Genomic DNA, 27,870 nt, shown 5'->3' with positions numbered 1-27,870 from the left:
AGTCATGGCGGCATTTGAAACATACTTGATGATCAAACCACATGCTCCCCAATTCCTCAATCCTAGTACCCAGCTCCTCCTGTTGGCGATGACCATACCACCAAGCAGCAGCTCTCAAAGTGATCTCATTGTATTCTCCACAGCAGAGCGCTGTCTTCCATCCACTTGTTAAGGAAGGTAATTGCGGGGATCCCCAGGAAAAGGTAAGGATGGTGCCTGGTTAAAGTGCCCCATGAGGAAAATGCCGATGGTGCCCAGAATGAAGAGCAGGGACATCACTGAAAAACACACCCTGTCAATCACTCGAGCCACCAGGAACCACTCTTCATTCTCCTGCAAACATGCAGCGGAAAGAGATTATATTGCATTGTAGATGTCAAGCACATAACAGCAAATAAGAAGAAAGCAGACATCATCAACTGCTCCTCTCACATACTGTATTAAAGCAGGAGATCCAAGCTAGTGACCTGTTCCACTGAATGAGTTTTGTGCAACCAGCTGCATATTGTTACAGCTATGCAGTAGGTGTTTAAGAAGTCTCTGAGTTGAGATGAAGTGTATGACACCTGGCAGTGTAAACATTTCTAGCTTCATACCGTACTGTAGTAGAGGGAATGTTGGCTGAGATGTAGGGGGTCCAGATTCTATCATCAGAGGACATCATAAAATTTACAGTACCATGGTTTACCTTAGTTAATTTAGTTGTGGGTAAATGATTAAGTATCATTAAGTATCAGTGATTCAGTCAATAATCTTAAAGACACTTTCTAGCCACCTGTAGCTGTAAGAATATTAAGTCAAATTTCAAATGGAATTGAAGAGGTTTCAGTGATAATAAAAAAAACAGTGAAAAAGACTGGAAAGTCTGGCAGCAGGGAAAATTAATTAATCTTACAAGTGCTTTGAAAAGCTTTTTGGTACAGGTTGAAAAATAATAGCCATGCATTCTGCTAGATATTTTGGACATCCTCAATCTCAGATTACATTTCAAGAAGACATGGTTCAATCGCTGTGCAGGTTTTTGGTGTCTAAGCAGAAAACAGGTACATGGTACACTATCTACACAGAAATGCTTCAGCAAGTATTTTTCCAGGTGACTCACACTCTGAAAGTCATTTGACTCGCGGGCACTGGCAGCGATGTGGTTACAGGCTTCCACACACAAGCGCACCTCGGGGGAGGCTTGGGCCAGGCTGGTGTCGATGTCCTGGGCCGTACCCCCCTCCAGACCGTTTCCTGCCGGCACAGAAAGGAATAAGAGCCCCTTTACACAGCCACAGAAAATGCAATATTTCACTACAACAGCAAATAGTGAAATTCAGTGCTCTTCCATCATAAAACATGAAATTCACGTGAAAAATTAATATGGACTATTTTTAGTACAGTATGTCACAGATAAGTTTAAATAACAGGAGTTTTGAAAGTGGTTACATCCATTGTGTACTGTCCATCTTGTGCCCTCAAAATACATTGTTTTCTTTAGGAATGTTTTTTAATTCATCATACATACACATGACACCTAAGTTATAAATGGTTAGAAATGTAGTCTATAAAGGAGCTGTGCGTCATGACTGATTGAGGAAATGAGGAGAAACTATCATGCAAAAAGAAATTTCAGATTCATTTCCAATTAGTTCCAATTAATTTCCAATTAATTTCCAATGAGTGGCACATTGGTGCAGAGGGTTTGGTGTAGGCCTTTTGATTCCTGCTTAGGGCACAAGTTTCCACAACATACTTATTGTTCCCCACAACATATTTATTGTTCATGTTGTCTGTTGTACTGTGTATGTCCCTAGAGATCAGCTCGATTAAGAATTCCAATGTAGGTGTACACACTGTATGACAATAAACTACTGCACTTAATTCCACTTTTCTGAGGTCCAGCTGACACGGTGAAAGACATAAGGTTGTAATATATTTTAAACTACAGGAAATCTCAGTATAAAATAATTCAAATTTATGCCTAGTATTTACAAAAACTGCAAACTATTTAATGTGTGAGAAATATGTGCACTATTATGGTTATATTGTGGAATCACACATTGATTTTGATTAAAATTTTAATAAGCTTTTTGGCAAGGAATATCTGTATGTGAAATATACATGCCCTTACCCTTACGTACAACCCTTATGTCCTGTGGCCCAGGACGCCTAATTCCTGCCTATTGTCATTCCTAGTGAAATAGCAGTTTGACGCTAAGAAAACAAAGAAAATGAAGACACTGACCATACAGTCATTCCATTACAACAAGTCATAGTTGGAAATGAGAGGATGAACAAGCTCCTACAACTCTCATTTGTCTTAAATTCTCTCCCACTAGTCTGTTCTATTGAAAATGCGAGGTTGTTTTCATTCTGAAATATGAAATATTGTACTCTAGCAATCAAGGCATCCTGGCCCTGAGACACCCACTGATCTTCTCCAGCACAGCCTTCATGAGCCCCTCCCTGTCCCTCTGATGTCGGAACATCAGCTCCGTCCGGGCCGACTTCAGCACGTATTCGTCCGCCTTGGCGATGAAGCCCAGTGAACTGCGGCGCCGAGGAGTGGGGGCCGCTCCGTCGCGCTCTGGTGACCAGGGGCGCATGTGCATCCGCAGGAACCGTGGCAGGATGTTCAGGAAGATCTAGGGAAGAGAAGAGCCAGTCACAGCTCCCATTGGGAAAACACATACTGTAAGAGCCAGCACTGCTCTTACAGTATATTATGCTACTGACATCCCCCCCTTTGACCTGATTCTCTCCCTTGGCCAGAGAATGAATTATTAGACAAACATAAAAGTTGTTTATTTTTTCACATCACAGACCAGGCTGCATTAAATCAGTTGCATTTAATGAATCCTTTTCCTATTGCTTTGGTTTCTTGCTTTCTGGACTCCCATTTAGTTGTTGTTCCTGATGAGAATTGTATTCACTGCTGAATAAATTACTCTTCCCCAAAATATGTTGCTGAAAAGATTTAAAGCACTAAATAAATTCCATAGGGGGGTGTATAATTGTATTGTATATAAAGTGTCTTCAGTGGACGTACTGTATGTTTATTTGATTGTTCTACACACTTCCTGAGAAGAATACCCAGGAGGTTATTTTAGAAGCCTTTTTGTCCCTGTTTAGTTTGAAAACATTTAGGAAATTGTGTGAAACACAGAACCAGATCCTCTAGGGAGTTTAAAATACATACTTTGCTTTCTCATTCATCAAGTTTCACTTGTGAACTGAACTGCTGTACCTGCCTGACTTGGTTGGTCATTATGTGAGTGTTGGGAGTCCGAAGAGATACGTTTAGCACAATGACGCAGTTCATCACGATGATGGTTGTCACCGTCATAGCAAACATCAAATACCTGGAGAGACAGAAAATGACAGCTATATTTATCAGTTTTAGGTTTCTTCTAAATTAGTGTTCCCAGCTGTCATGTAAGCAAAGGTTACATTCTTCCATGTTTAAATCTTTACAGTAGCCATACTGCACTGGAGACTGTAGTTCTGGTTAGTTACAGAGGTAGTGGAGGAAAAAAGATAAGTTGAAATTTACCGAATAACCGAAGGCTGGTGAAGGCAAAAGGAGAGTGGATCTTACTTGCCAATGAGTGGCACAGCCTGGGAGGTCTCAGGAACTTTCTGGGAAATGAGGATCAGGAACACTGTCTGTGCCAACAGGATGGAAATAGAGACTGTACACTTCTGCCCACCCGCTGGGGAAACCAACCACAAACATCACCAACAACAATTACACTCTCATAACAAACATATTTTCACTTACATATAATATTAATATATGCAACACAACAGATTATTAAAATAATGATCACCTATTGTTATATTAGCTATTAATATACAAGGTTGGAAGAGTGCTCCAACCAATAACCAAACATCTTCCAATCATGAAGCAGATATAAAGTGGAGGAAGCTATATTTCGGATAATCTAATCATTTCCACTGACAAACAGAAACAGTACATTTTTTTTAAAAGCTCAGTAATTCTAAGATTATTTTCTGTGATGTACTATATTCTGAGTCCACAGACCTAATTCTGTGTAAGAACCAATTTACAAACTGCAGGTAATGTCCAAGGAGAAGCAAATATCATGTGTCCAATTCATGCTCAACGTTTAGCTATCAGCTCAAGGCTTACAAGAAGTATAAAATGTATTTTCAAATAAAACAGAGAGAAGGGACTAAAAGATGTTTGCACATCATCCTAAATCTGCTCAGGAAGGCCCATGTGTCTAACCTTTGGCAGGTAGGTAGTAAGCAAGCAGACCCAGAGAGGAGATTAGCACACAAGGCACAATCATGTTGATGATGTAGAAGAGAGGCTTTCTCTGGATAATGAGGAAGAAGACCACTTCCTGGTACTCCAGGTCATCCTTCAGGTAGCGATCATTGATGAGCTTCTTGGCTGGTCTGTGCTTGATCGCCCATTCCCCATTCTCTGAAACAGAGACCATTAGATTTCTGTTCTTTGAATCGCCATCAACACGAGCAGTTAGACATTGCTCCTTTCATGATTTATGTGTGAGCAGTGCAGCTGCTGCAGGTCAGTGCTACTGGCAAGCTAACAGAATGAGCCCCAGGCTACAGGGCAGAGCTACAACAGAGCAGGCTAGGTGGGCAGAACAGCAGGCAGGCAAAATGTTGTAGTGAGGGCTGCACAAGGGATCAGGCTGCAGGGGTATGTGGAAGCAGGCAGCCGTGGGATTTATGCTGCTGGTTTGTGGATACAAAAGCTGCCCAGGGAATCAGGCAGGCTAGAAAGTACGACACGGGCTGCCCCGGGGAAATAGGACGGTGTTGGGATGCTGGCTGCCCTGTGAATCAGGCTGCCGAGTTGTGCAGACGAGAGCTACCTGAGGAATCAGACAGCTGAGCGTTTCTACTGGACCGGTATCGGATTTAGCTGTGCACGGATGACGAGCAAAGAACTGCTTGCTAGACGGCACACAGAAGCTCCAATGTCAGAGCACCAGTCTAGCGGAGAATCAAGCCTGATAGGAATGCCGAATAGGGGTATCAGCTGGTGGCTTGTGTTGCAGATTGTCTGCCTGATTGACAGACAGCTACAGTAGCCTGACAGAAAAGCATCCCAGTCTCATTCTCAAGGGGTAGGCTGAAGAGTGAGAATGCTACTAGCAACCACAGGCTGTTTGTATGAAAGAGATATTTCCTTTGACTGGATTCCCAGTTTTCTCATATAGGATAATTTCATGAATGTTTCAAAGTCCTCAGGTATGTCTGTTGGTGAGGAGTGCTCTGTAAATGCAATCAGACTAACGTGACCCATCAGAACACTGAGGACTGTTGATGTGCAGTTGCTTTTACAGTACCTGTGAAAGCCTCAGGATCAATCACAATCCACTCAATGGTCTGATCATCTTCAGTTGTCAGGACAAGGTCAATCTCATTGGCACTATAGGTTTGTGAGCTGGAACGGTGAAGGCAATGTCGAAAGAAAAAGCAAAAATCAAAGTTAAAATGCTGAAAGAAAAAAAGTGATAAATGTTGAAATTATTGGAATTATTTTTCATCTTTGTTTCTTAAAAACCTTATGCAGAGAACAATGGCTAAAATCTAGACACGTGACCAATTTCCATTATGACTTATAATGAAACAGGAGGCAGAGACTGACCGAAAAACCATGGAGCAGTTCTGCCAGTCAAAGGGGAAGTAGGTGACCTTGATGGAGCAGGCACTGCGGTAGATAGCTGGGGGCAGCCAATAAATGCAACCAGAGGAATAAACCAGGGCGTTGGTATAGAGAGTGATCTCAAATTTACCATCCACGCTGTGAAACACAAAGACAACTTGGTAAGATTCACTCAGTGTACTCAGATTCATGTTATGTTTATGTTGCAAAGGTTTAGTAGAGTAATTTAAAATGGACTTCTTTGTTTCACATTAACACCATCATCCTTAATATTAGAAACAATATTTGGAAGGGAGAAGAGTCCTTAAAAAAAGAGGATTATAAAGATAGCACCCACTGATTTTGAACAGTGCAAATAGTCTGATTTTAACAGGATTAGAAACCCTTTCAAAATTTGCCCCGACTTCTCATATGCACTGAAATATAAAAATACACAATATTAGAATAGAATTAGAAAATAATGTGTCATTTTGGGGATTTATAGTGATTTGATGTCTGGTGATGCCTTTGTTGTAATGTGTTTTCTTCTCCTTAGTTTTAGACTCTTTTGAAGAAAACTTTGAATGACTCTCATTGTAAAAGCTGAATTTGTCAGTGTAACGCAAACGGCCGCCATTGCAGGTTGTGCGAGCCGGCTTACCAGCGCGGTAACGTCACCACCCTTCCCTGTGAATAGCAGGGACCGCAGCCGCCGGGCTGAGGGGAGATTTCCCTTTAGCTCAGCTGGCTGGGTCCCCGTTGAGTGCTGCCAGAGGCCCGGGTTCGAGTCCCCAGCAGTGGGGGGCCGACCTGAGGCGACAGCAGTGAGGGCGTGTACCCACGTGAACCTGAGAGCGCTCCATTATACTGTAGTGTACTGTAGTTCATCTAGTGTATTATTGTCTCACAGTATTCCGGTTTTATACAAGTTATGTTCATAACATGGGAAAAAACAACAACAATTGCATCTCTCTAGCAAGCACTGTGATGAACGTCTCTATATGCACTCACTTGTTCTCCAGCACAATGTCAGGGAGCCAGATGCTTTTGGAGGGGACACGCAGGAGCTTGAAGTCATCATACAGGGAGCTGTTCCACTTCAGACGGTAGTCACACCATTTCTGAGAAAGAACATTAGTTTCTAACCTGCCTACAATTAATCATTTTTCTCTGTAAGTAACTTAATTAAATGTCTTCTGAAAATCTAAACATATCACGTATTATGCTCCATTTGTATCCAATGCTGGTTGTTGAAAGAATGCTAACAAGTTCACTAAGCAGGACCAACTTTTTATTAAAATATGATTACCATCCCCCAAAATCTTACTACCCTACAGTTAACCCATAGCTTAGTTATATTGTTTCTATAATCATACTTGTAATATTAATAAGACTTATTGATCCATAAGTACTCGAGGCTCAGTGTTACCCTTTTGATGAATCGGCCTTGTATTTTCCAGTCAAAGGTTATGACCCCTGTCTTGAATGACTGATGGAGCGTTACAGTAGCTTAAATGTTTCTAAAACCTTTGACAGTTCTGTCTCTTCTGTGCTACTACATTAATGTAGAACTTTGTCTTTCCTCAGACTGGGGCATGTTTCTGATTTATTCCGTAGCACACACCTGAATGAAATAACCACTGGTCTTTAATCTAAAATTTCCCCATTTCTGTCTCTGAGAAACTTTATTCTGTACTGTACTTTTAATTTTGGAATTAAATACACTTTGTTGCTTTAGCATTGCAATATTACTTTCCATCTGTCTCTCATATTTCTAATATCCTTCTTTCACCTGTGCTTGCAGATCATTATGAAGAGACAATCCTGCCTGTCAGTTAAAGGTCACTGCTAACTTGTCCAAACTACATAAAAGAGATGCAGTCTCCAAGCATGTCATACTTCTTGGTGTCCCAAATTACCATTTCAATCCAGACATTGGTTGTAAGAGCCTCCTCACGTTCATTCTGCAAGTGAAACAAAATCTTGCTTATTCTACATGTCAGTAACACAGACAGTTGTCCCACTTCTCCAGATTTTTTCATTTTTTACATTAATCAGTTCATCAGATTATGTTAACACCCAGCAATCAATGTTGTAAATGCATGAAGCACTGAGCATACAAAATAGAACTCTTCTTCAATTTTATGTGCATGCTGGCTGACCGATTTCACACAAAGAACACCACTTTTTGTTGGACGTGTTTTCTGGAAACATTTCTTGTGCTTTATTGATTAATGCCAACCTTGTAGATTTTAGAAAGATAAACTACTCTTTAGGAGGAGTGCCTCATCTGAAATACTACAAGAAGCAGTTTGTCAATGAAGAGGTGTTAGTAAAACAATACAGGCTTTAGTCTTGAACTGTTCCAGCTTGGTCCTGTAAAATAATAATCAGATTTTAACTGAATGTAAATGTTACAGCCATGCTGTGAGCCATGCATATATCTTTCCTATTACATTAGACTTGCTCTGGTCAAAGCTCTATATTGAGACCAGAAAACTATCAACATAATCAGGTCTCCCATGCTTTATAAATGGTCAGGACCACTACAACAAAGGCTCAAAATGTCAAAAAAAATTCAAAGCTATATGTCAGTGTTAAGGAGTATCTGCAGACTATTTCAAAATGCAAAAAAAATGAAAGCGGTGCGGACGTTATTTTTATTTAATTTGTTTAATCCTTTTTCATAATTTGAATTTATTTTGTAATATGTACCCCTGACGATGTTTTTGTCTTGAAATGTTATATGTACTCTTGTTTGTATTGTAATTTTTGTTATTTTGTTATGTATAAATAAAAAAATAAAAAACATGTTTTTTAAAAAAAAGCTATATGTCAGTAACAGGGATGTAAATCCCCTGCTCACCAGTGAGATGAGATTGGTGAGGGTCAGCTTCAGTGTGACCTGGGTCACATCTCCTTCCTTCTCCACGGGGCGTATTTTCTTATTGTAGCCCCTCATCAGCTCCTTAAGCAAAGCCTCTTCCTGGTTTCGACTCAGCACACCTGAAAGAACAATAAACCCCAATAGGTCTCTTCTGCTGCGGATGTCGGACAAACAAATCAAGAACAGAAATCAACAAGACGATGTTTCAAAGGATGGTGGTTGTTTCACCAGTCTCCAGCTTTCCTGGGTACTGTTGGGGTATAAAAAGTAACATAGAACATACAGTATGCATGAATATCCGTATTTCACACTGGCACTGAAGTGGAAAGCACCCTAGAAAAAGACCAGTAACTGTGGAATTGCGTCATCATTTTTCCCGCCACTTCTAGGCCAGTCATTCTCAATCATGTACGTACTTTCGGAAGGGTGAAAGCTGGCAAAAGGTAACTTCCTATATATTTTTCAAGATACTTTGGTAACTAATAGGTTTCCTCTCTTTCAATTCTTATGTAAATACGATTCCATTGTGTTGAATGTAGCGAATAATTCCATCTCTAAATGTTTTTAAATTAAACCCCAACCGTTCTTCAATTAGCTAGCTAATTAGCACAGATGATTGTGGGGCATGTACTGTACTGCACGCTAGCTAGTAATCGTACATCAGGTATACCTGTGCTGACAGGACTGCCCATAGTTGTAGGGGTATTTAATGAAAGAAGGTGACTTGGTGAACTGATTTAATTCACTGGGTTAGTGGAGTTTAACTCGACAACGGTTTTTATATGTAGCTAAACCTGTTTTTGAAATACAACTTCACAGTCCCAGTAGTGCTCAACACTCACATGAAAATACTTTGAATGCATGCTGTAGGTAATACATTTAAATAAACTAATGACCAATGCCTTTAGCCATCAGTCACCCTCCCAAAAGTAAATGAAAAGAAATGGGAGATATGTTAACGCAATTCCGCAAATTCTGGTCCTTTTATAGCGTGTGCCTACTTTTGTGTGTGCATTTTTTCTAGTGTGCTTGGCCACCGTAATATTTTTCCCACCTCATAGACTTAAACAGATTCGTAGAACGGTAAACCCTTAAAGCAATTATTCTTAAAGTACCCTCTAGAAATGTGAACTCGCTAAGATGAATAAGTGATCAATAAAACTTACAAAATACTTTCAACAGGATTTGGAAATAAGCATTTTATTAATTCAATGAATTAGTAAATTATATTCTTGGGCATGGAGTGTACGAATATTTAAAGAAGCAAGACATTCTCTGAATAAATCGGTAAGCCTGCATCCTGTTCGAATAAAAGCGAACATTGGGTGATCTTTAAGTTATGCAATTACACGCATCCATGTATGAACTGACCAAAATTATACAGTATATGAAGAAACAAGGTGTAATTTTATTTTGAAAAACATAACAACACAATTGTTTTCTCTACCTTCACTTGCTTTGCTCAATTTAATAAAATGGGATTTTTATACACACATTTTTTCTGCTCTAAAGTGATGATGAAAACAAACGTAGATTCATCAATATCAAAAAAGGAAGGATTTATAGATGGACAATGTGAACAGAACTTGTAGTGGTATTTACTGTACAATTCATTTCAAAACTGCTCAAGAAAAAGAATACTCATTCATATAGAGCCATTCAATTTTAAATTACAGAGCAATTTAAAAAGCAAAAGCAATGCAGAATATTACTAGAATACTGAAATACCACAGCAAAAGACTATATTGTAAAGCAACATACTGTACATGACATCATGATATCGAGATTTGCCCACTTTCTTCAAAACAGGATGACAAAGAAGTTCTGCATTGAAGTCACTGTCACCACACTCATAAAGGTGGTGTAGCTTCTGATTCCACAAGGAATTGGCTAGTTTCATTTTAGAAGGTGAAGCTGGTTCAAACATTACAGTATATACTGTAAATAAAGTATGGAGACGTTCAGGTTGCCCTGAAGAAACGTAATAAATAAAATAACAATGGTTAGCTTTTCTCAAGCCAGGATTTGGAAAAAAAAATGTCAGTCTTACCTGTAGGAGCACAAAAAAGCAATATCAGAGACAATAATGGGATCCCCATGACTGTGTCTTCTAGAGCGCTGCCAAGGACTTCTGAGTATTCATTTCTTCTCTCTGTCTCTCTGGGAGGGAGCACCTGGTTATGAGAGGGCGGGGAGATGGAGCATTCCCACAGTGGGAAGGTTATTTTGGGAGCCCAAGCCTGTGGTTAGTGCCTTACCCAGTTGGCCTCCTCTACATTGTCAGCTGTCATAGGAATGAGATGGGCAGACAGAGGGGGAGAGCAAGGACTGAAACAGAGGAGTGTTCAGCATAACTAAGGCTTGGATTACCTGAAGAGCATATTTGCTTAAATCAACTAAGTGAACAAACTCCAGTTTCCCCTGAATTTAATTAATACATTGCTGCTGCCCTCTTGATTGCAAACAAGTCTTAACAGATGAAGGGGCACTTGTGTGCGTTTGTTGAACACTCCTATCATAAGGATTCTTAGTTCTGCAAAGGCCCAGCTGCATAAATCGAAGACACCTATCCACTATCTTAAGAGGTTTTTTTTTTAATATAAATCTAATAAACTGAGTACTCAATTAAAATGTCCAAGTCATCACAATCCAGAGATAAGAAATCCTGTTGTAGTGAATACATGCCTTTCCACATGTGTCCTCTGGCTTGGCTTAAGAAACTGTCGATTCTAAGGAAACCCTCTGGATTGCTTTGTCTTTGCCTTTGAGAATTTTTTCTACAGTATGTGTAGAGTGTATTTATACTAGTATAATACTTGTGTATCAACAATACTGCTCCTGACTTAAGAAAAAAGAGGTTAAGAAAAATACTTGGCACTACAATACCAAAGAATTGCACATTGAAATGGGAATGTGGACACACTGCTATTATTGTTTAGGAGAGTGTTAACACCTTTCACTGAAGACCTTAACACTAGCTTGACCCTTTCATTATCACCAGCCTTTATCACCAGCCAAAAAGGCTGCAATTCTGGCCCAAATCCCAATGCTGATCTGGCTTACAGAGCACTACAGGTGACAAGCAATACAGAGAAAAGTGAAAATTCAAAACATATGGGGATGAATTCTTGGAATTTTAGGTGACCTGCTTTCCAGTTTTCCTTTTCACTGTTCTTTATTTTTATTTCCTTCTTCCCCGTACAAACCACCACACTTTTATAATAGAGTACTGCCATGTGTCCCTGCAAGAGAGATACTATTTCACAGTTTATAGACAGTGTTCCCGTAAGTTGACTGCAGGTGCTGAGCTGAATGTTCTTTGTGGAGGGACATGTTTAAGCAGCTGCTTGCCTGTTGCCAACTGCTATCTATAACCCTGTCTGCAACAGTACTGCAGAGGAATAGACAATGACACAAATCAGACAACACAAAGAACCAGATATATGAAGTGGGTCTCTTACGAAACAATGAAATAGGATTCTTTCTCTGTTTCAAAGAAGGATCTCATTAACTCTGTATGTCTGTGTATTCTGATAGATGTAAGAAAAAGTGAAATAACTAGTCCTTAGTAAGATGTAATAAGTTTATTCCATGCTGAAAAGAGAAGAAAGAAAACACAACGTTTCGGCCTTGGAGCCTTCTTCAGGTGTGAAGGTTCCTCGCACCTGAAGAAGGCTCCACGGCCGAAACATTGTGTTTTCTTTCTATTAATAAACCTGTTACTTGTTCCTTTGCAGCCTACGCATGCTGACGTAGCTACCCATGTGAACTACTAGTCCTTAGTGTTCAATAAGTGAACACTAGTTAAAAATTTTGGAACAGCAGCGCTTACTCTTTGCATACTATAAGCAACCATGTCTTATGGAATAAATGATGACATCAAGCATTAAGTTTGTGTCTGGGAGCAGCGTGGGTAAAGGCTCACAGAACTCCAAAAGGAGTGAAGCCCAGGCTCAGATGTGCAGAGAAGCTCCTATGTGTACCAATTTCTGTTCCATTCTGTTCTATTTTGATCAAACTAAATTCTGCTCTCCCAACCTTTCAAGAGTCTTGAATTCATTCAGACCTTCATGTAACACACTAGTACAGGGACTGCAAATTCACCCCTTATAATCATAAAATATGGAGAGAGCATAAATACTGCAGGAATTACTCTAACTAAACACAAATTGCATTATTAACAGACGTCAGATATTTGTCATTTGTAAATAATTGTCATTTGATAATAATAATTCCTTACACTTATGTAGCCCTTTTCTGGACACTCCACTCAAAGCGCTTTACAGGTGATGGGGACTGTGCAGCAGCCATTTGGATTATGCAACGGCAGCCATAGTGCACCAGTACTCTCACCACACATCAGCTTTCAGTGGGGAGGAGAACAGAGTAATGAAGCCAATTACTGTAAATAATGTAAATAATTCTTTATTGATTACATTAGTGCAAAATTTTGTATCGCTGTACTTTGTATAATCTAAAGTGTGATTTGCACTCCATAAGATAAAGTGTTACCAAACTGACTTACATGCAACATACTGTACTGTCCAATAATGAAGCACCCTCACACCCTGTCACCACAGAGACAGCTGTAAGTGCAAATGACATCGCTGGATTATTTGCACTCGTGAAGGTATCCTGATAGCTACTGTACAAGCACAGACAAGAATTCTCTCAAGGGAATGCAACCCATATTGTTTAAATATTTCTCAGGCTGGTCAAGCAATGTCTTCTTGGCAAGCCAAGAACAGGCCTAAATCAAAGTGCATTATATTTTGTGAATTTAAATGAATAGCACAAAAATATTCATCTGAGAAAGCTGGCGAGTGGAAATTCTGAGTCCCTAATTATAGTGGAAGCCTACAGCTAGGAACTCAATAACTATATTCACCAGAAAAGGTGCTTTTAATGTTTTATTTAATATATTTATCACAACTTGATTAAACATTTTGCCTTTTATGAATTCCATTAAACTATCATTGTTGGAAGAAATTACCTCTGATTCTACTAATAATACCACTGCACTTATTTGATAGGTTTTTGCCATTTAACTGCAAAATTTAAATGTTACTGAATATATACTGTATATATATGCAAAGATAAGAGGTAAGGTAAGATGCACAGTAGAAATTACAATATTTAAGCCAATCATGCAAATTTGCTCTACTTCTTCAGTCACTGTATTGCAAAAGTAAACCATGGGTAATTTAGAGGCTCGTAACTTAATTTATCTGTTATAAGGGGTTAACAGGAAAGAAAAAATATCTCCGTATTTTTACGTACTGTACACTATATAACCTTAAATATATATATTTTCAGTAACAAAGATCCAAAATAGATACATAAATATTGCGCGTTACAACACACTGTTCTTTTTCAGTATACAGTAACAGCTAATGGAACTGCAAATATTACTGAACTTTTAAACTTAAAAAAACTTCAGACTTGATCATTTAAAAGTTACAAAAAGATCCACCACTAACTAAAGGTTTTTGACTTTACTATGTCACTTTTTGTTAATGTAATTCAATCGCAGCTGCATTAAACAGATAAATGGTATCATTATCATTTATCAATCAATGAAATGCACAAGAATACAGCGAGCAGCATTCATTGCTGGCAATGAAATGTCTTTTCTGTGAGCTCACCGGGGGTGGGGGGGGGGGGCGGTGGATACAAAATCACAAACTTAAGGTTACAAAAATGTTACATAATAATAGATAATAAAATAAACTCAGGCAAAACTCAGTATAAATAGAGCTGCTATGTGTCCAGGGTGTATGCAATACATTATGTCCAAGTAATGCAGTATGCAGAATACAGTGAAAACTGTGTGTCCGTGCCATTACAGGTGATATGCTGAAGGAACTGCAGCCTGACTATTTAGCAGTCTTATTGCCACCCTCTGCAGTACTTTGCGATCCCGGGTGGAGCAGTTCCCATACTAGGCAGTGATGCAGCCAGTCAGGATGTTCTCAATAGTGCACCTGTAGAAGCTGGCCTGGATATGTGACTGCATGCAGAAATTCTTTAGCCTGCGGAACAAGAATAGGCCCTGCCATGCTGTTTTGACCACGATGTTGGTGTGGTGGGTCCAGGTTAAGTCCTCTGTGATGTTAACTCCCAGGAACTTAAAACTGCTGACCCTCTCCACTGCAGTCCCATTGATATCAATAGGTATGAATATTCCTCATAGCTGTTTAGTCATATGGAAAGCATTTAATCTTTTTTATACTGTCTCAAAAGCTCAGTTACTGTCTCCAAAAATTTCTCTTTGGAGAAGCTACCTAACAGTAGTATTTTTTCTTACTAGATGGAAATGTTGATGAGCATTTCCTCAGTTTATCCAGTGCTTTTTTGATGCATGTCATTCTGTCAGCTAATTGAATGAATCAGACTGTATAAGATGTGACATGACAGGCTCTATTATACAGTAAATAATTTTATATTTATAATACTACTTTGATGTTATGGACTAAAGGCTGGGAAGTCCTTCTGCAGGCACAATAATTAAATTAAACCAAAGGAAAAGGCAAATTTTACAAAAAATAATTCAGCCATAACAGACTGCTAAATCAGAACAAAATACCAATGTTTCCAGGTCATGACTGCTTAATGTAATTGCAGTGTCTACTTCATTTTTGCTGGGCTGTAAAATTGACCTCATGTTTATGACCGACTAACCTGTGGGAGAGAAATGATATTTTTATATAAATCTTATATCTTTTTGATAGCAGAATATCTTGGTATTAGATCATCAGATCAAAATGTTCCAGGCTGAACAGCTATGGAAACCCCCCAGCCTGGAATGAAAAACTTTTAACAGCATGAAAAAGATTTACTTTATCTTGCTTCCAGGACGTCAGTCATCATCTGAAATGCTACAAAATAATGGATGATAAAAAAGAAGGGACAAGACGATACATAATATACTGAATTTGGCAAAACAAACTTAATACTTTCAAAAGAATTATTTTTGTTGATACCAAATTTTATTGTTTTCTCTTGGCACAGTGTAATAGTGAAGAAGTGATGAAGAACAGCAGCCTGTGTTTCCTTCAATGAAATTAACAAGTTGAGCACAAGAGCACACAGGTCATATTTAATATTGATACATTGTTGGCACAAATAGGGCTCAAGACATTAATTTAAACATACTGTGTATGGAAATGCATCAAAATGCCACAAATCTATTATGAAACCAGCAGCATTTGCTTTTTATTTAATGTCTCACAAAACATACCTCATGAACTCCTTGAATCAAGTAAAGTAACATGTTAACTGGCCTGTTGCAGTGCCTCTGTAGCACACAGTGTTGTTTCGGCTGTTCAACCACATGTGTCTGTCAGTACGATTTGGATTTGGTCACCAGCAAAGTATTGGGGAACCCATGAAAATTGAATTCATTCAAAGAATGGTTCAACTCAAACTGTTAAAAAATCTCTATCTGTGAAAAAAAAATGTACATGCTCTTGTATTGGCTCTTGTATTTCCAAAGAATGACCGTTTCAAGAAGACAGGAGATGGAGACAACTGGCTAAAAGGGAGGAGGCCATCAGATGAAACGCTTGTTCTCTTCCAGGTAGTTGTAAGGGTCCCCTTCAAAAGGCAGGGGGGGCGGGTGGTTGTATGTCCCCGTCAGGAATATGAACAAGGTCCCAAGGGTCAGTACGGGGGTCACAATGAAGAGGCAAAGTCTGTCAACTGTCCTGGCTATCCCACTCCAATTGTCCTTTTCCTGTGAAGAGGTGTCACAGGAGAGGGAGTTAGGATACAGAGGGGGTTTAAAAGCTCTCTCAACATTGAGAAACAGCAGTTTCAAATAGAAAAATAGATGTGTCTCTTCACAATAGATTGTGTTCCTTAAATTTGTCTAAACCTCTGCAACACAGACTGTTTTAATGACCCTTATAGCAGTCTAAATTATTGGGATATAGTAAAAGGATGAATGGAAAAATGCAGAAAAAAACCTGCCTTTTAACATTTAACTACCAACAACTAACATCTGTGTCTTACTCGCTATAAAAGAAACAGTTCAGTGTTGTTTATTTTTAAAAGATTCTTCACCCAACACTGCTTAGGAGTACTGTTACACTTACTTCATTGTAGTCATTTTTGTCCCGCATGTGCTTGACAATATAATTGGCACCATCCACTGCAGGCCTGATTTCAGCATATAACTGATCAGCAACATCAGCTTCGTTGCTTGATTTGTAGACTGAAAGGAAACACAAGTGTGGGAATCCAATCTGTTCATTTACACTCTTTTTCCATTAAGAAAAAAAGATAATTCTAAGACTGAATAAGCTTCAGTGCTTCCCTTTAATGTAATTGATTCAGATTCCAAGTCAGAATACTTAAACCTGCCTTCATCAACAGATTGTGAGGTAATTTATTATAGCAGATGGTACAATGTGGCAAAATTCTAATGTTCACTGAAAAGGAGAAATCTTGACTTAATTCTCCAGTAGTGTAGTTTTCTCATATTGTTAATGACAATAAACAAAAAGTCAGTGCTTTTCCTCCTATGATTCACTTTAACAATGTGTTTTAAGGAGACCTGACAGCGTCCAGCTGACCTGCAGCAGGTGTGGACCGGGGGGTCAGCCCATGCCTTTCAGATTGCTTCTCAAACATGAGCTCGCTGCGGGACTTCACGCTGTAGTACTCCTCAGCCTTGGCAATGTACCCCACAGAGCTGGAGCGCCGTGGCAGGGCTCCCTCCCAATGGGACTCGCTCTCTGCTGGCCTGGACATACGCAGGATTCTTGGCAGCCTCTCCAGGAAGAACTGACCAAGGCACAGAGACGGGAAATCACAGCATTCACACTTGAACACCCCAAGACTCACCCACCGTATTCACCTCTCTTGTGTCCTGAGTGCTCTGAAGACAGAGAAGGCCAAAGTATCACTTCCTTTCATTCCTGTATCATATCCATAAGGCATTGACAAAGCCTGGAAAACATGCTGAAATTTCAAGAAGTGATGTGGCGTGTGTTGGTATTTGCATTTATTTTATTTTTTTTAAATAATGTTGTTTGAATTGCTATTCTTCTGTGATTTAAAAGGAAACTCTATATACTGTATAATGAGCTATAATGGGGTACGAAGATGTTTTATGGACACTGCCCAACACAGAACCCTTTAGGATATACTGTATTATGTCAAGAAGTTTATTGTCAGGACAAGCCAGGCAGGAGTAGCCTCTGAACTGAATGCTGGAATGGTTGGAGCAGCTCTTTCACTCCTAACTCCTACAGAAAGAGACATACTGTACCTCTTTGGTCCAATCTGACATGATGTGAGTGCTGGGAGTTCGGAAGTGCAGGTTCAGGACTATAACACAATTCAGGACCACCACTGTGACTATCAGCATGATAAACATTAGGTACCTAAATCATGGGAAAATCAAAGCCACATGAGAAATGACAACTTTTTCTTTCCTTCTCTATTGTGCACGTATACAGTATAAAGAGGGTACTGCAAAGTTCCCAAAAAGTTTTTTTTTAAATAATTAAATCATTACATTTAACTGAACTTAGAAAAGGATTAACTTAAACTTTCCAGACCAAACCATTTATTTCCTTAGAATCTGCGTCTTTTTCTAAAGACATTTGAAGGATGTTCAATGTTCAATGTTGAGAACAACCCAAGTAACCAGCATGTTGCAATGATACCCCCCTCCTTTTTAATTTTACCTTTATAAACTTGGAAATAAATCTGTTGAGGGGGAATGCTTAAATTAGATTAACAGCATTGTGTGATGATTCCCTGAACTAATACAATCACCGCTGACAAACATTAAAATGATTTTTTGGGTGAATTCAATTTGCTGTTTTTCATATTTGCAGCATACAGATGTGTTGAATATTGATTTAACCTACTGTATGCACAAAGATTAATTCACAAGACTCGGGAACTTTGTGGGCACCTACTTGACAATGAGGGGGATGGCAAGAGATGTCTCAGGCAGACGCTGCGAAACCAGAAGCAGAAAGACAGACTGGGCAAGCAGCACGGAGATTGACAAGGTCATCTTCTCCCCACCTGCACAGTGACACAGGAGGTTAATAGCCACATGCATGCAGAGACATAGAGACAGCCTCACACGCCCCACAGACAATGTGAGCTAAGACTGCATTAACAGTCAAGATCTGTAAGTGCCCAAGTGCTTACACCTGAATGCTTGCTATTGAGATAATAATAATAATAATTAATTGCTTACACTTACAGTGCCTTGCGAAAGTATTCGGCCCCCTTGAACTTTTCAACCTTTTGCCACATTTCAGGCTTCAAACATAAAGATATAAATTTTTTATTTTATGTGAAGAATCACCATCAAGTGGGACACAATTGTGAAGTGGAACGAAATCTATTGGATTTTTGAAACTTTTTTAACTAATAAAAAAATGAAAAGTGGGGCGTGCAAAATTATTCGGCCCCCTTGCGTTAATACTTTGTAGAGCCACCTTTTGCTGCGATTACAGCTGCAAGTCGCTTGGGGTATGTCTCTATCAGTTTTGCACATCGAGAGACTGAAATTCTTGCCCATTCTTCCTTGCAAAACAGCTCGAGCTCAGTGAGGTTGGATGGAGAGCGTTTGTGAACAGCAGTTTTCAGCTCTTTCCACAGATTCTCGATTGGATTCAGGTCTGGACTTTGACTTGGCCATTCAAACACCTGGATATGTTTATTTGTGAACCATTCCTTTGTAGATTTTGCTGTATGTTTGGGATCATTGTCTTGTTGGAAGATAAATCTCCGTCCCAGTTTCAGGTCTTTTGCAGACTCCAACAGGTTTTCATCCAGAATGGTCCTGTATTTGGCTGCATCCATCTTCCCCTCAATTTTAACCATCTTCCCTGTCCCTGCTGAAGAAAAGCAGGCCCAAACCATGATGCTGCCACCACCATGTTTGACAGTGGGGATGGTGTGTTGAGGGTGATGAGCTGTGTTGCTTTTACGCCAAACATATCGTTTTGCATTGTGGCCAAAAAGTTCGATTTTGGTTTCATCTGACCAGAGCACCTTCTTCCACATGTTTGGGGTGTCTCCCAGGTGGCTTGTGGCAAACTTTAGACGAGACTTTTTATGGATATCTTTGAGAAATGGCTTTCTTCTTGCCACTCTTCCATAAAGGCCAGATTTGTGCAGTGTAAGACTGATTGTTGTCCTATGGACAGACTCTCCCACCTCAGCTGTAGTTCTCTGCAGTTCATCCAGAGTGATCATGGGCCTCTTGGCTGCATCTCTGATCAGTCTTCTCCTTGTCTGAGCTGAAAGTTTAGAGGGACGGCCGGGTCTTGGTAGATTTGCAGTGGTATGATACTCCTTCCATTTCAAGATGATCGCTTGCACAGTGCTCCTTGGGATGTTTGAAGCTTGGGAAATCTTTTTGTATCCAAATCCAGCTTTAAACTTCTCCACAACAGTATTACGGACCTGCCTGGTGTGTTCCTTGGTCTTCATGATGCTCTCTGCGCTTTCAACAGAACCTTGAGACTATCACAGAGCAGGTGCATTTATACAGAGACTTGATTACACACAGGTGGATTCTATTTATCACCATCAGTCATTTAGGACAACATTGGATCATTCAGAGATCCTCGCTGGACTTCTGGAGTGAGTTTGCTGCACTGAAAGTAAAGGGGCCGAATAATTTTGCACGCCCCACTTTTCATTTTTTTATTAGTTAAAAAAGTTTCAAAAATCCAATAGATTTCGTTCCACTTCACAATTGTGTCCCACTTGTTGGTGATTCTTCACATAAAATAAAAAAATTATATCTTTATGTTTGAAGCCTGAAATGTGGCAAAAGGTTGAAAAGTTCAAGGGGGCCGAATACTTTCGCAAGGCACTGTATATATAGATAGTGTGAACATGTTCAGTGTTTTGTGTGTGGTAATTTGTTTGGTGCGAGTGAAGTTTTATTTAATCTCTGACCCAGGGAAAAGTGTGGTGTGGAGGGTTGAGGAGAGAATGCAGGCTCGCGCTGTGTCCGTTATTCTTTTCCTTCTTCTTGCTTGGTCTGCTAGTTTTTGTTTTGTTTTTAGCAATAAAGTTTGATAATCGGCCAGTGAAAGCTCTGTTTTCCTTCACATGAATGCCTAAAACCCTATACTGAATCCAGGATTTTACACTACTGTCAGTCTATTACTGCATCATGGGAAGGACTATACAGCCCTCTGATTGGAAATGTGAAAATATCCTTTAGCAAGGAAGTGAAGACATTCAGGTATTAAATTCCAAGCCCATTTCCCTGAGAATGTCTAAACCAGTTTCTATTTACAGTATGTATCAGGCAATTAATATAAAACAAGAACTTACAGGATGGCTTTCCAAATAGTTAATGTTATTACCAAATAAAAGAAATTACCAAAAGCTTTACCTGATTTTCTCTTCTCACATGCAAATAATTTCACTTCTATAATGTTGAGAAAAATCACTAACCAAGAGAAGCCAGGATACTCACTGTCTGCAGGGAGGTAGTAGACTAGTGAAGCCATGAATGAAATGAGGACGCAGGGAGTAATGATGTTGATGATGTAGAACAGGGGTTTCCGCTTGATAATGAGGTAGAAGGTAATATCCTGGTGTTTGCAGCTCTCAGGAGGGACATCTTTGTGAATGTTCTTCCTGGCTGGTTTGTGGATAATCTCCCACTCACCATTTTCTGCACAAATGACAAGGCAAGAGTTATTCGTCTTTTCAAACAAGATTGAAGCATTAGGCCCCTGGACTGGATTTGCCATGACACAATCAAGGTGAGGTCATAAGATCTTTGTGCCTATTTGGTTTAAACTACAGCTCATACAATTTCAAAGAATACATTGTGTTGTATTACTTTGTGTTTTAATAGATTAGAAACAGATTAGACTCTTGTTTCCTAGAGTTTAGTATTAGAACTAGTTTAGGACTGGAGTTTAGACTACTTTAGGACTCTGAATTTGAAGTGAAAAAGAGAAGCTCTTCTCAAGCATCAGAATGCCTGGATGCTTTTGTTTGAAGTTGGGACATGGTGCTCAGGACTGAAAGCCAAAGATTCTGTGAAAAGGAGTAAGCTTGGTAGCATATGCCAGGTCATATTTCAGGTCATTGTAGAGTTGGAGTACTGGTATAACAATTGTATACTGTAATAAAGGAAAATTTGAAATCGGTACTGAGATAGATGCATTGCAGTTACCTGTAAAACCAGCAGGGTCGATGATGATCCACTCCACTTCATAACTCTTGTTTGTTTCGGGGTCTGCTTCCGTTTTTAGATGCATGCTGATCTCCTTGGCATTGTAGGTTAGAGAGCTCAAGAGAGAAGAGATGAGCCAATGTCAACAATGAAAGTCCAAAGCAGCAGGGAAACTTGTCTTATTCTGGTGCAATATTAAAAAAACTAAGAAATTAGCTCAAAGAAAGACAAAGATGTGTGGAAATGTGGTTCCATTCAGATATCAAAAGCACATTGGCATTTCTAAAGCTTCTAAGTAAAAAACTACAGAGTGAAGCTGAACTTACCAAAACTAATCACAGGCCAACAAAACCATGCAAAAGACAATTGCCAGCAATATTAAGTTGCATATAACTTTTTTTTTTAATTTAGTCCATTAGTTTATACTAATCTAAAATTCGATCAATAACATTTGAGCTGAATTTGTCCAACACCATTATCTAAGATTTTAAATAATGAATGTGACTATCAAAATGTATTGGCTTCTTTCATTAGGTCAAAGTGAGGCTACTTGTATTCAGCGCACAATATTCAAGTGATTCAAGACATGTTATCTTCATCTACTCGCCTTCTCCTCCATTTCCCTTATCGTACCTGAACTTCAAGGAGCAGTTCTGCCAGTCAAAGGGGAAAAAGTTGACATTTATGGCACAGGAACTACGGAAAATTGCAGGTGGGAGCCAGTACATATATCCATTAGGGTAGATCAAGACATTACTGTAATAGGCCACCTGGAACTGTCCATCATTACTACATGGAAAAAAAAAACATATCTATTCAGTGCTGATGATGAAACTTGTCAAAGCAGAATACCTGTGTCATCTAAAAACCTACAGTACATATGCTGAAACAGTGGTTCTAAACCTTTCTAGTTATATGGTGAATATAAGCTAACCAACATTTTCTAAAGGATGCATATTTAAATTTCACCACTCTTATAAGGGTCTTTTTTAAGGGCTACTAAAAATGTAACTATACATGCATCCTACTGAAGTAGGTTGCCCATCTTCTCACTCATTGCTTATTTATCTCTGTTTCTCTCACAACATTATAAAACATTGTGAACAAAGTAGTGCTTAGGCATGCAGACTTCCCTATGTACAAAAGAAACTCCAGGGTCTTGTTTTAACATACAGAGATTATTTTGCTTTTCTACATACAGTACAGTATGTTTTCAGTGCAGCTGACATGCATAAAACACCTATCTTAGTATACTTTTGATAATCCTGTATTTAGCATGACACACAAAACACAGAGGGCAAATATTGAGTAAATATTGGCTATGCTGCATATGTAGTTGGTTCAAGAACTCTGGTTTCACATCTTATGTGGGGCCATTCAGAAATATGAAGACCAAGAATGTAATTCACTTCAATTAATAGAAAACTTACTTATTTTCCAAAACTATCTCTGGTAACCAGACCATCTGAGGTGGTAGACGCAGAACTGAGATGTTATCAAAATCTGAGGCATTCCATGACAGCCTGTCATCATACCAACCCTTGAAGACACATAAGAATTACTTCAAAACTGTGTACAGATTAAAAAATAAATAAAACCATTTATGAAAAAAAAAACATTTTTCAGTATTGTATAATTTACATTTCTTGAATTCACACGCAATATAGTGTATTTTCAAGATGCGGAAGAAGACCACAGGAAGTGTTTGGAAGATGAGCTGCACAAAGAAACTTGTGTGGGGGAGCTTTTTTTTAAGTGGGGAAGCCGTTGCACTGGGGCTATCCCACTGTCTCGACCTCAGAAGCCTGGGTCCAGTGGTACGAGTAGTCGTCATGACTGGAGACTCCCTTGGTTGCAGTGGATGGCCATGACACCTTTCTCTGCCTTGTCATGCCCTTTGCTTTCTATAGAGCATTGCAACAGTATAGTGTCCCATCACTGTATTAGCTGCAGTGGGTTGCCAGTTGTGAGCTGCAGGGTGATATGGCTGCTGGCCATACCACAGGAAGTACAGCATCACTAAATGGCATTTTAGTGTTTCGACTTCTTCACTTACATGTTCCATCCATACATTTGTAAGGAGAGTCTCATCTACTTCTTTCTGAAAGATAGCCAAAAGAAATAGATTATAGATTTCCCCCAGTAGAGAACTTATTCAAAAACATTTGAGGAACTTTAAGGGAACTTAGAAAAAGTATCAGCTCTGTTAAATTTCTGAGTGGCTGGCTTTTAACTTTTGTGAATGTGAAACTGATTGATGTGCAGGTAAAATAAGTGATCAAATCAGTGTACTTTACAGATCGTAGAAAGAGATTTTTAAAAATATTAATTTGCTAAGGGAATAGTAAAAAGGTAAAAATCAAACAGAATTACTGTAAGCGTGTGATATATACAGTATAGTAGGCTGTAACCACTCATTCTGAGTTCATTTTTTGTACTAAGTTTGTGCTCCTTACTCCTGGTGCCGGACAACCACAGTTTATATTCTTCCATAACTCCTCATTACTTAATTGAATTACTTATTGACTTAACTTGTCATAATTTCAACTTTTTGAAGTCTTTAGTTGCTTGGGAGTACCCTATAAACTCTGCAGGGCCATGGGTGACTGGCTGGTAGAGTGGGGGTACAATGAAACACAAACCAGGGGACACAAGTGGAAATGACGCTATGTAGAAATGCAATTAAGACTCAGAGCCATGTCTATCCACAAAGGGTTCTGACAGTTTGGCAAAAGCTACCCAGCCATGTTGTTGAAGCTGATACCCCTGCTTTGAAGAAACAGCTGAATGATATTCTTGGATGAATTAGCAATTAAGTTTCAAATGATCTACTGTAGGTGGACCGAGTGGCCTCTCTTGTTTGTACACAATAACTATTTTTAAGTTCTAATGAGTAAGGAGCTCTGGTCTAACATATACTGAGTTCTACACTTTTGAACCCTTCTATACTTCTGGACAGTTTTTATTACATGGCATTGAGCTGAAAAATGAATAAATGCATACTACTGTAGATGTGTGTGCTAGTTTACAATCTGACGCACCAGCGAGATGAGGTTGGAGAGCGTAAGGGCAAGGTAGACTTTCACCACATCATCTTTGTTTTGGACCGGTCGGAGCTCCTTGTTGTACGCACGCTCCTTGAACAGGTGCTGGATGAGGCGTTCCTCTTGATTGCGGCCCCAAGTATCTATGAAGCATCCAGAGACACAACAAGGTAAAGGACAGATGCATCACATGTCCTCACAAAAGCTGCCAGCTGTCATTGACAGTGGACTTAATTGTAATTAGTGCTTTTAATAATTAAATAGAACTAGTTACAGTTAGTATTGTCCTGCTTCCGTTAGCACCAGATAAGCACAAGGGCTCTTGCATTTACAGCTGCAGGTGTTTCGAACCATCAGTTATCTTTTGCAGTGGGTCAGACATACTTATGTCCTTGAGATTCCTCAACAAAACGGGATCATAGGAATCATAGGTTTATGTTCAGTTTGAACGTTATAATTTACACCAGATCTTCTTTACAAGGTAGACTAGGACGTGCAAAGCACAGTAAATCCAACTGTTCACATCAATATATTTGAGCACTTCATTAAAGAGCGGTAAGGATTTAAAAGGTGAAGGATTCAAATAATTTTGAAGAAAAAAAAAAACCTCTAAGACAAAATAACAGCATTCAGGGAAGCCAAGAGGAATATTAAATATTGTAATGCAACGGGGGCTCAGGCGGGCGCCCTTGCCGCATCTGTTCGGCCCCATCCCGACTGGAAGCTCGAACCCGGGACTTCCGCGTCTCTCTGCAGCGACCTAGCCCCGTGAGCTAAAGAGAGATCTCTCCACAGCCCAGTAGCTGTGGTCCTGCTATCACAGGGAAGGGCGGTGACGTCACCCGCTCTGGTACGCCGGCTCTTACACACACTGCTTGTCGGCCGTAAGCGTTACAATATGAAATAGAAGAAGACATTCACTGACGGGAGTGTGAATCAATAATAAGTTGCTTTAGCTCATTAGCAGCTGGGTTGGAATGAAAAACTGCAGACATGCTTACCGTCCAGGACAAAAGTTTGACCTCCCTGGCTATGAGGTCATAGTTTACACTGAGAGGTCATCTTACCTTCCAAGCAAAACATCCATCAAAGTCAATCGAGTAAATATAGTTCAGATAAATGGCAGATACAACAAAGCAAGAAAACGTTCTCCACTAAACATATCAGATCCAGTATTATTAGTTAAGGTGCAGTTGAGCTGAGCTCATGACAAGGAGTTGCTTCCAGGCCTACAGTTTGTTTCTATGTAGCAGCTTTCATCATAAACTTTGGTTAAACTAGTTATGAACTTAGTTTCTAGGGAATTAAGTTTCAAAGATTAGAGATTTCTCTAACATTTCCAACATTCTTCATTTTACAACATGATAATTAAAAAATAATCATCTTTTGCCAAAGGACACCAAATGATCTCTTCAAATCCTTACTCTAAATATTTACTACATTCTTGTGAGAGTGGATGTAACAATTCATTGGGTGATAGCCCACACTTGTTGCCTTTGGGTTTGTATTGCTGTTAACTAAAAACGTTTTCATTTTTCTTTTTTTTCCCCCGTAAAGAGTACTTAACGAGAGTAGCAGAATTGCACCAGGAAATATTTCTTTGAACAGCTCAATTATTAAATATTAATAAAGAGGATTTGCAAGTGTTTAAAACTTGTTTTTTTTTTCTTCAAGGTTCATCTACAGGAATGATTCTACTACAGAAGATCATACTTCAAAGGTAATCAAGTAAAAAACAGACTTCACCTAAATGTTTATATTACTCTAACATTAAAGTTGAAAATAACTTCTTCAAATAAAAAAGGCTATGAGGGTCTTCTGAATCTTTTAACTCTAGTATTTACGTAGGCCATTTTTCAAGTTGGAATTCCTGTCACAAAAACTATAAAATGTTCCCCTTTTAGGTTCATTCACCAGTATAAATCCATGATGGTCATATCTAAGACTTACCTGTTGTGTAAAGGACAAGCACAAGCAGCAGATGAAGAGAAAAGGAGAAACTGCTCATGGCTGTTTTCTAGTATTCCAGTGTGCACAGACTCTCTCTTGCACTCTATAACTATCTGCTTACTGAAGAACATGAGCCTGAAATCCATCCTGCTCTGACGGAAGGAAACAGGTGCCAAACAGGGGAGAGAAAACAGATATGTGATCTCTCTCTTCCACTTGTAGCCCAGGCTGCTGTGAGTGATAGGCAGCGTGTCAAGGGGTTTTATTGGAATTGTGGCAGGAATGAAGAGGCAAGGATTGGGTTCCTAGAAATAGGAAGTATCTCCTAAATTACAGGTGTCTGGAAGAAATTCCCAAGCTGTGTCCAATGGATGATGCTCTGGGAATCTCACACAATGTTCTGGTCTTTCAAATTTCTGCATAATTAAGCTACTATTACTGTAGGAATGAAATGAAAAAGACATCCATAGTTTGCTTTTTTTATTGTAAAGTGTTATAAAATCCCATTAGAGATCTATTTTATTTTTAAAAACATCCAGGCTATGGAGTGGCAGTCAGTGTTGTTGCTTCATAAGTCTTGGTTCCTGTTTGATTATGGCCTGGATGACCAGGCAGATTGCAAGTTCTCCCTTTATGTGCTCATGTGAGTATTCTCCAGGCATTCGGGAGGCTGAAGTTTCTCCTTTCCCCATGATCTTGTGAAGAACTGGCATCACTCACCAGGACGCCTGGCTTACCGATCATATAAAATGGATGAAAAACCTCCCAAAAAATTGTGAGAGTAAGACATAAAACCTTTCAGGGGATGATTATTTTAGAGTTCTACAATTATTCTTCCATTTGAATCAGGAACCTTGAAATCGTGAATACCAGGACTTCTTATTAAGTTCATATCTGATTTAAAACAAAACAAAAGGCTGTTTCTTGGTAAAGATGTTACAGAACAATCCTAGAATCCAGCCTATTTCCTTCATGTAGTACACATTATATCACAGAACAACACTGAAAGATCGATGCAGCTCTTTGTCCTGTCTTACAGGACAACAAAATGGAAAAGAACAGCCTTAAAATGTCTTCTTAAGAACTTAGGCAAGAAAAAAAAGGAATCATCCCAACATACTGTATACCAATAAAACAAGACTAAAATTCTCCATTGCTCCTGCTGAACTTGAGGGAAACA

General features: G+C 39.2%; 2 protein-coding genes across 2 annotated transcripts; both read right to left on the bottom strand.

Moving 5' to 3' along the window:
* Positions 1–168: 168 nt before the first annotated feature.
* On the bottom strand, positions 169–10,687 carry chrng (cholinergic receptor, nicotinic, gamma). Its single transcript, XM_088616239.1, has 12 exons — positions 10,567–10,687; positions 8,496–8,635; positions 7,549–7,593; positions 6,641–6,750; positions 5,633–5,788; positions 5,331–5,428; positions 4,238–4,438; positions 3,584–3,698; positions 3,233–3,347; positions 2,417–2,630; positions 1,103–1,236; positions 169–333 (listed from the first exon to the last, which is right to left on the bottom strand). The coding sequence occupies exons 1-12, from the start codon at positions 10,613–10,615 to the stop codon at positions 169–171; spliced, it is 1,542 nt and encodes a 513-aa protein (XP_088472365.1). The 5' UTR covers positions 10,616–10,687.
* A 4,796-nt stretch (positions 10,688–15,483) lies between these two features.
* chrnd (cholinergic receptor, nicotinic, delta (muscle)) lies at positions 15,484–26,836 on the bottom strand. The gene is made up of 12 exons (XM_088616226.1): positions 26,691–26,836; positions 24,738–24,883; positions 23,753–23,797; positions 23,127–23,236; positions 22,330–22,485; positions 21,697–21,812; positions 20,986–21,186; positions 18,449–18,560; positions 17,791–17,905; positions 17,093–17,303; positions 16,613–16,731; positions 15,484–16,251 (listed from the first exon to the last, which is right to left on the bottom strand). The coding sequence occupies exons 1-12, from the start codon at positions 26,746–26,748 to the stop codon at positions 16,069–16,071; spliced, it is 1,572 nt and encodes a 523-aa protein (XP_088472352.1). The 5' UTR covers positions 26,749–26,836; the 3' UTR covers positions 15,484–16,068.
* Between the last annotated feature and the right edge of the window lie 1,034 nt (positions 26,837–27,870).

The sequence above is a fragment of the Lepisosteus platostomus genome, chromosome 2 (genome assembly GCF_059453375.1).
Source record: "Lepisosteus platostomus isolate fLepPlt1 chromosome 2, fLepPlt1.hap1, whole genome shotgun sequence".
NCBI lineage: Eukaryota > Metazoa > Chordata > Actinopteri > Semionotiformes > Lepisosteidae > Lepisosteus > Lepisosteus platostomus.
This window is presented reverse-complemented; position numbering and strand designations above follow the sequence as displayed.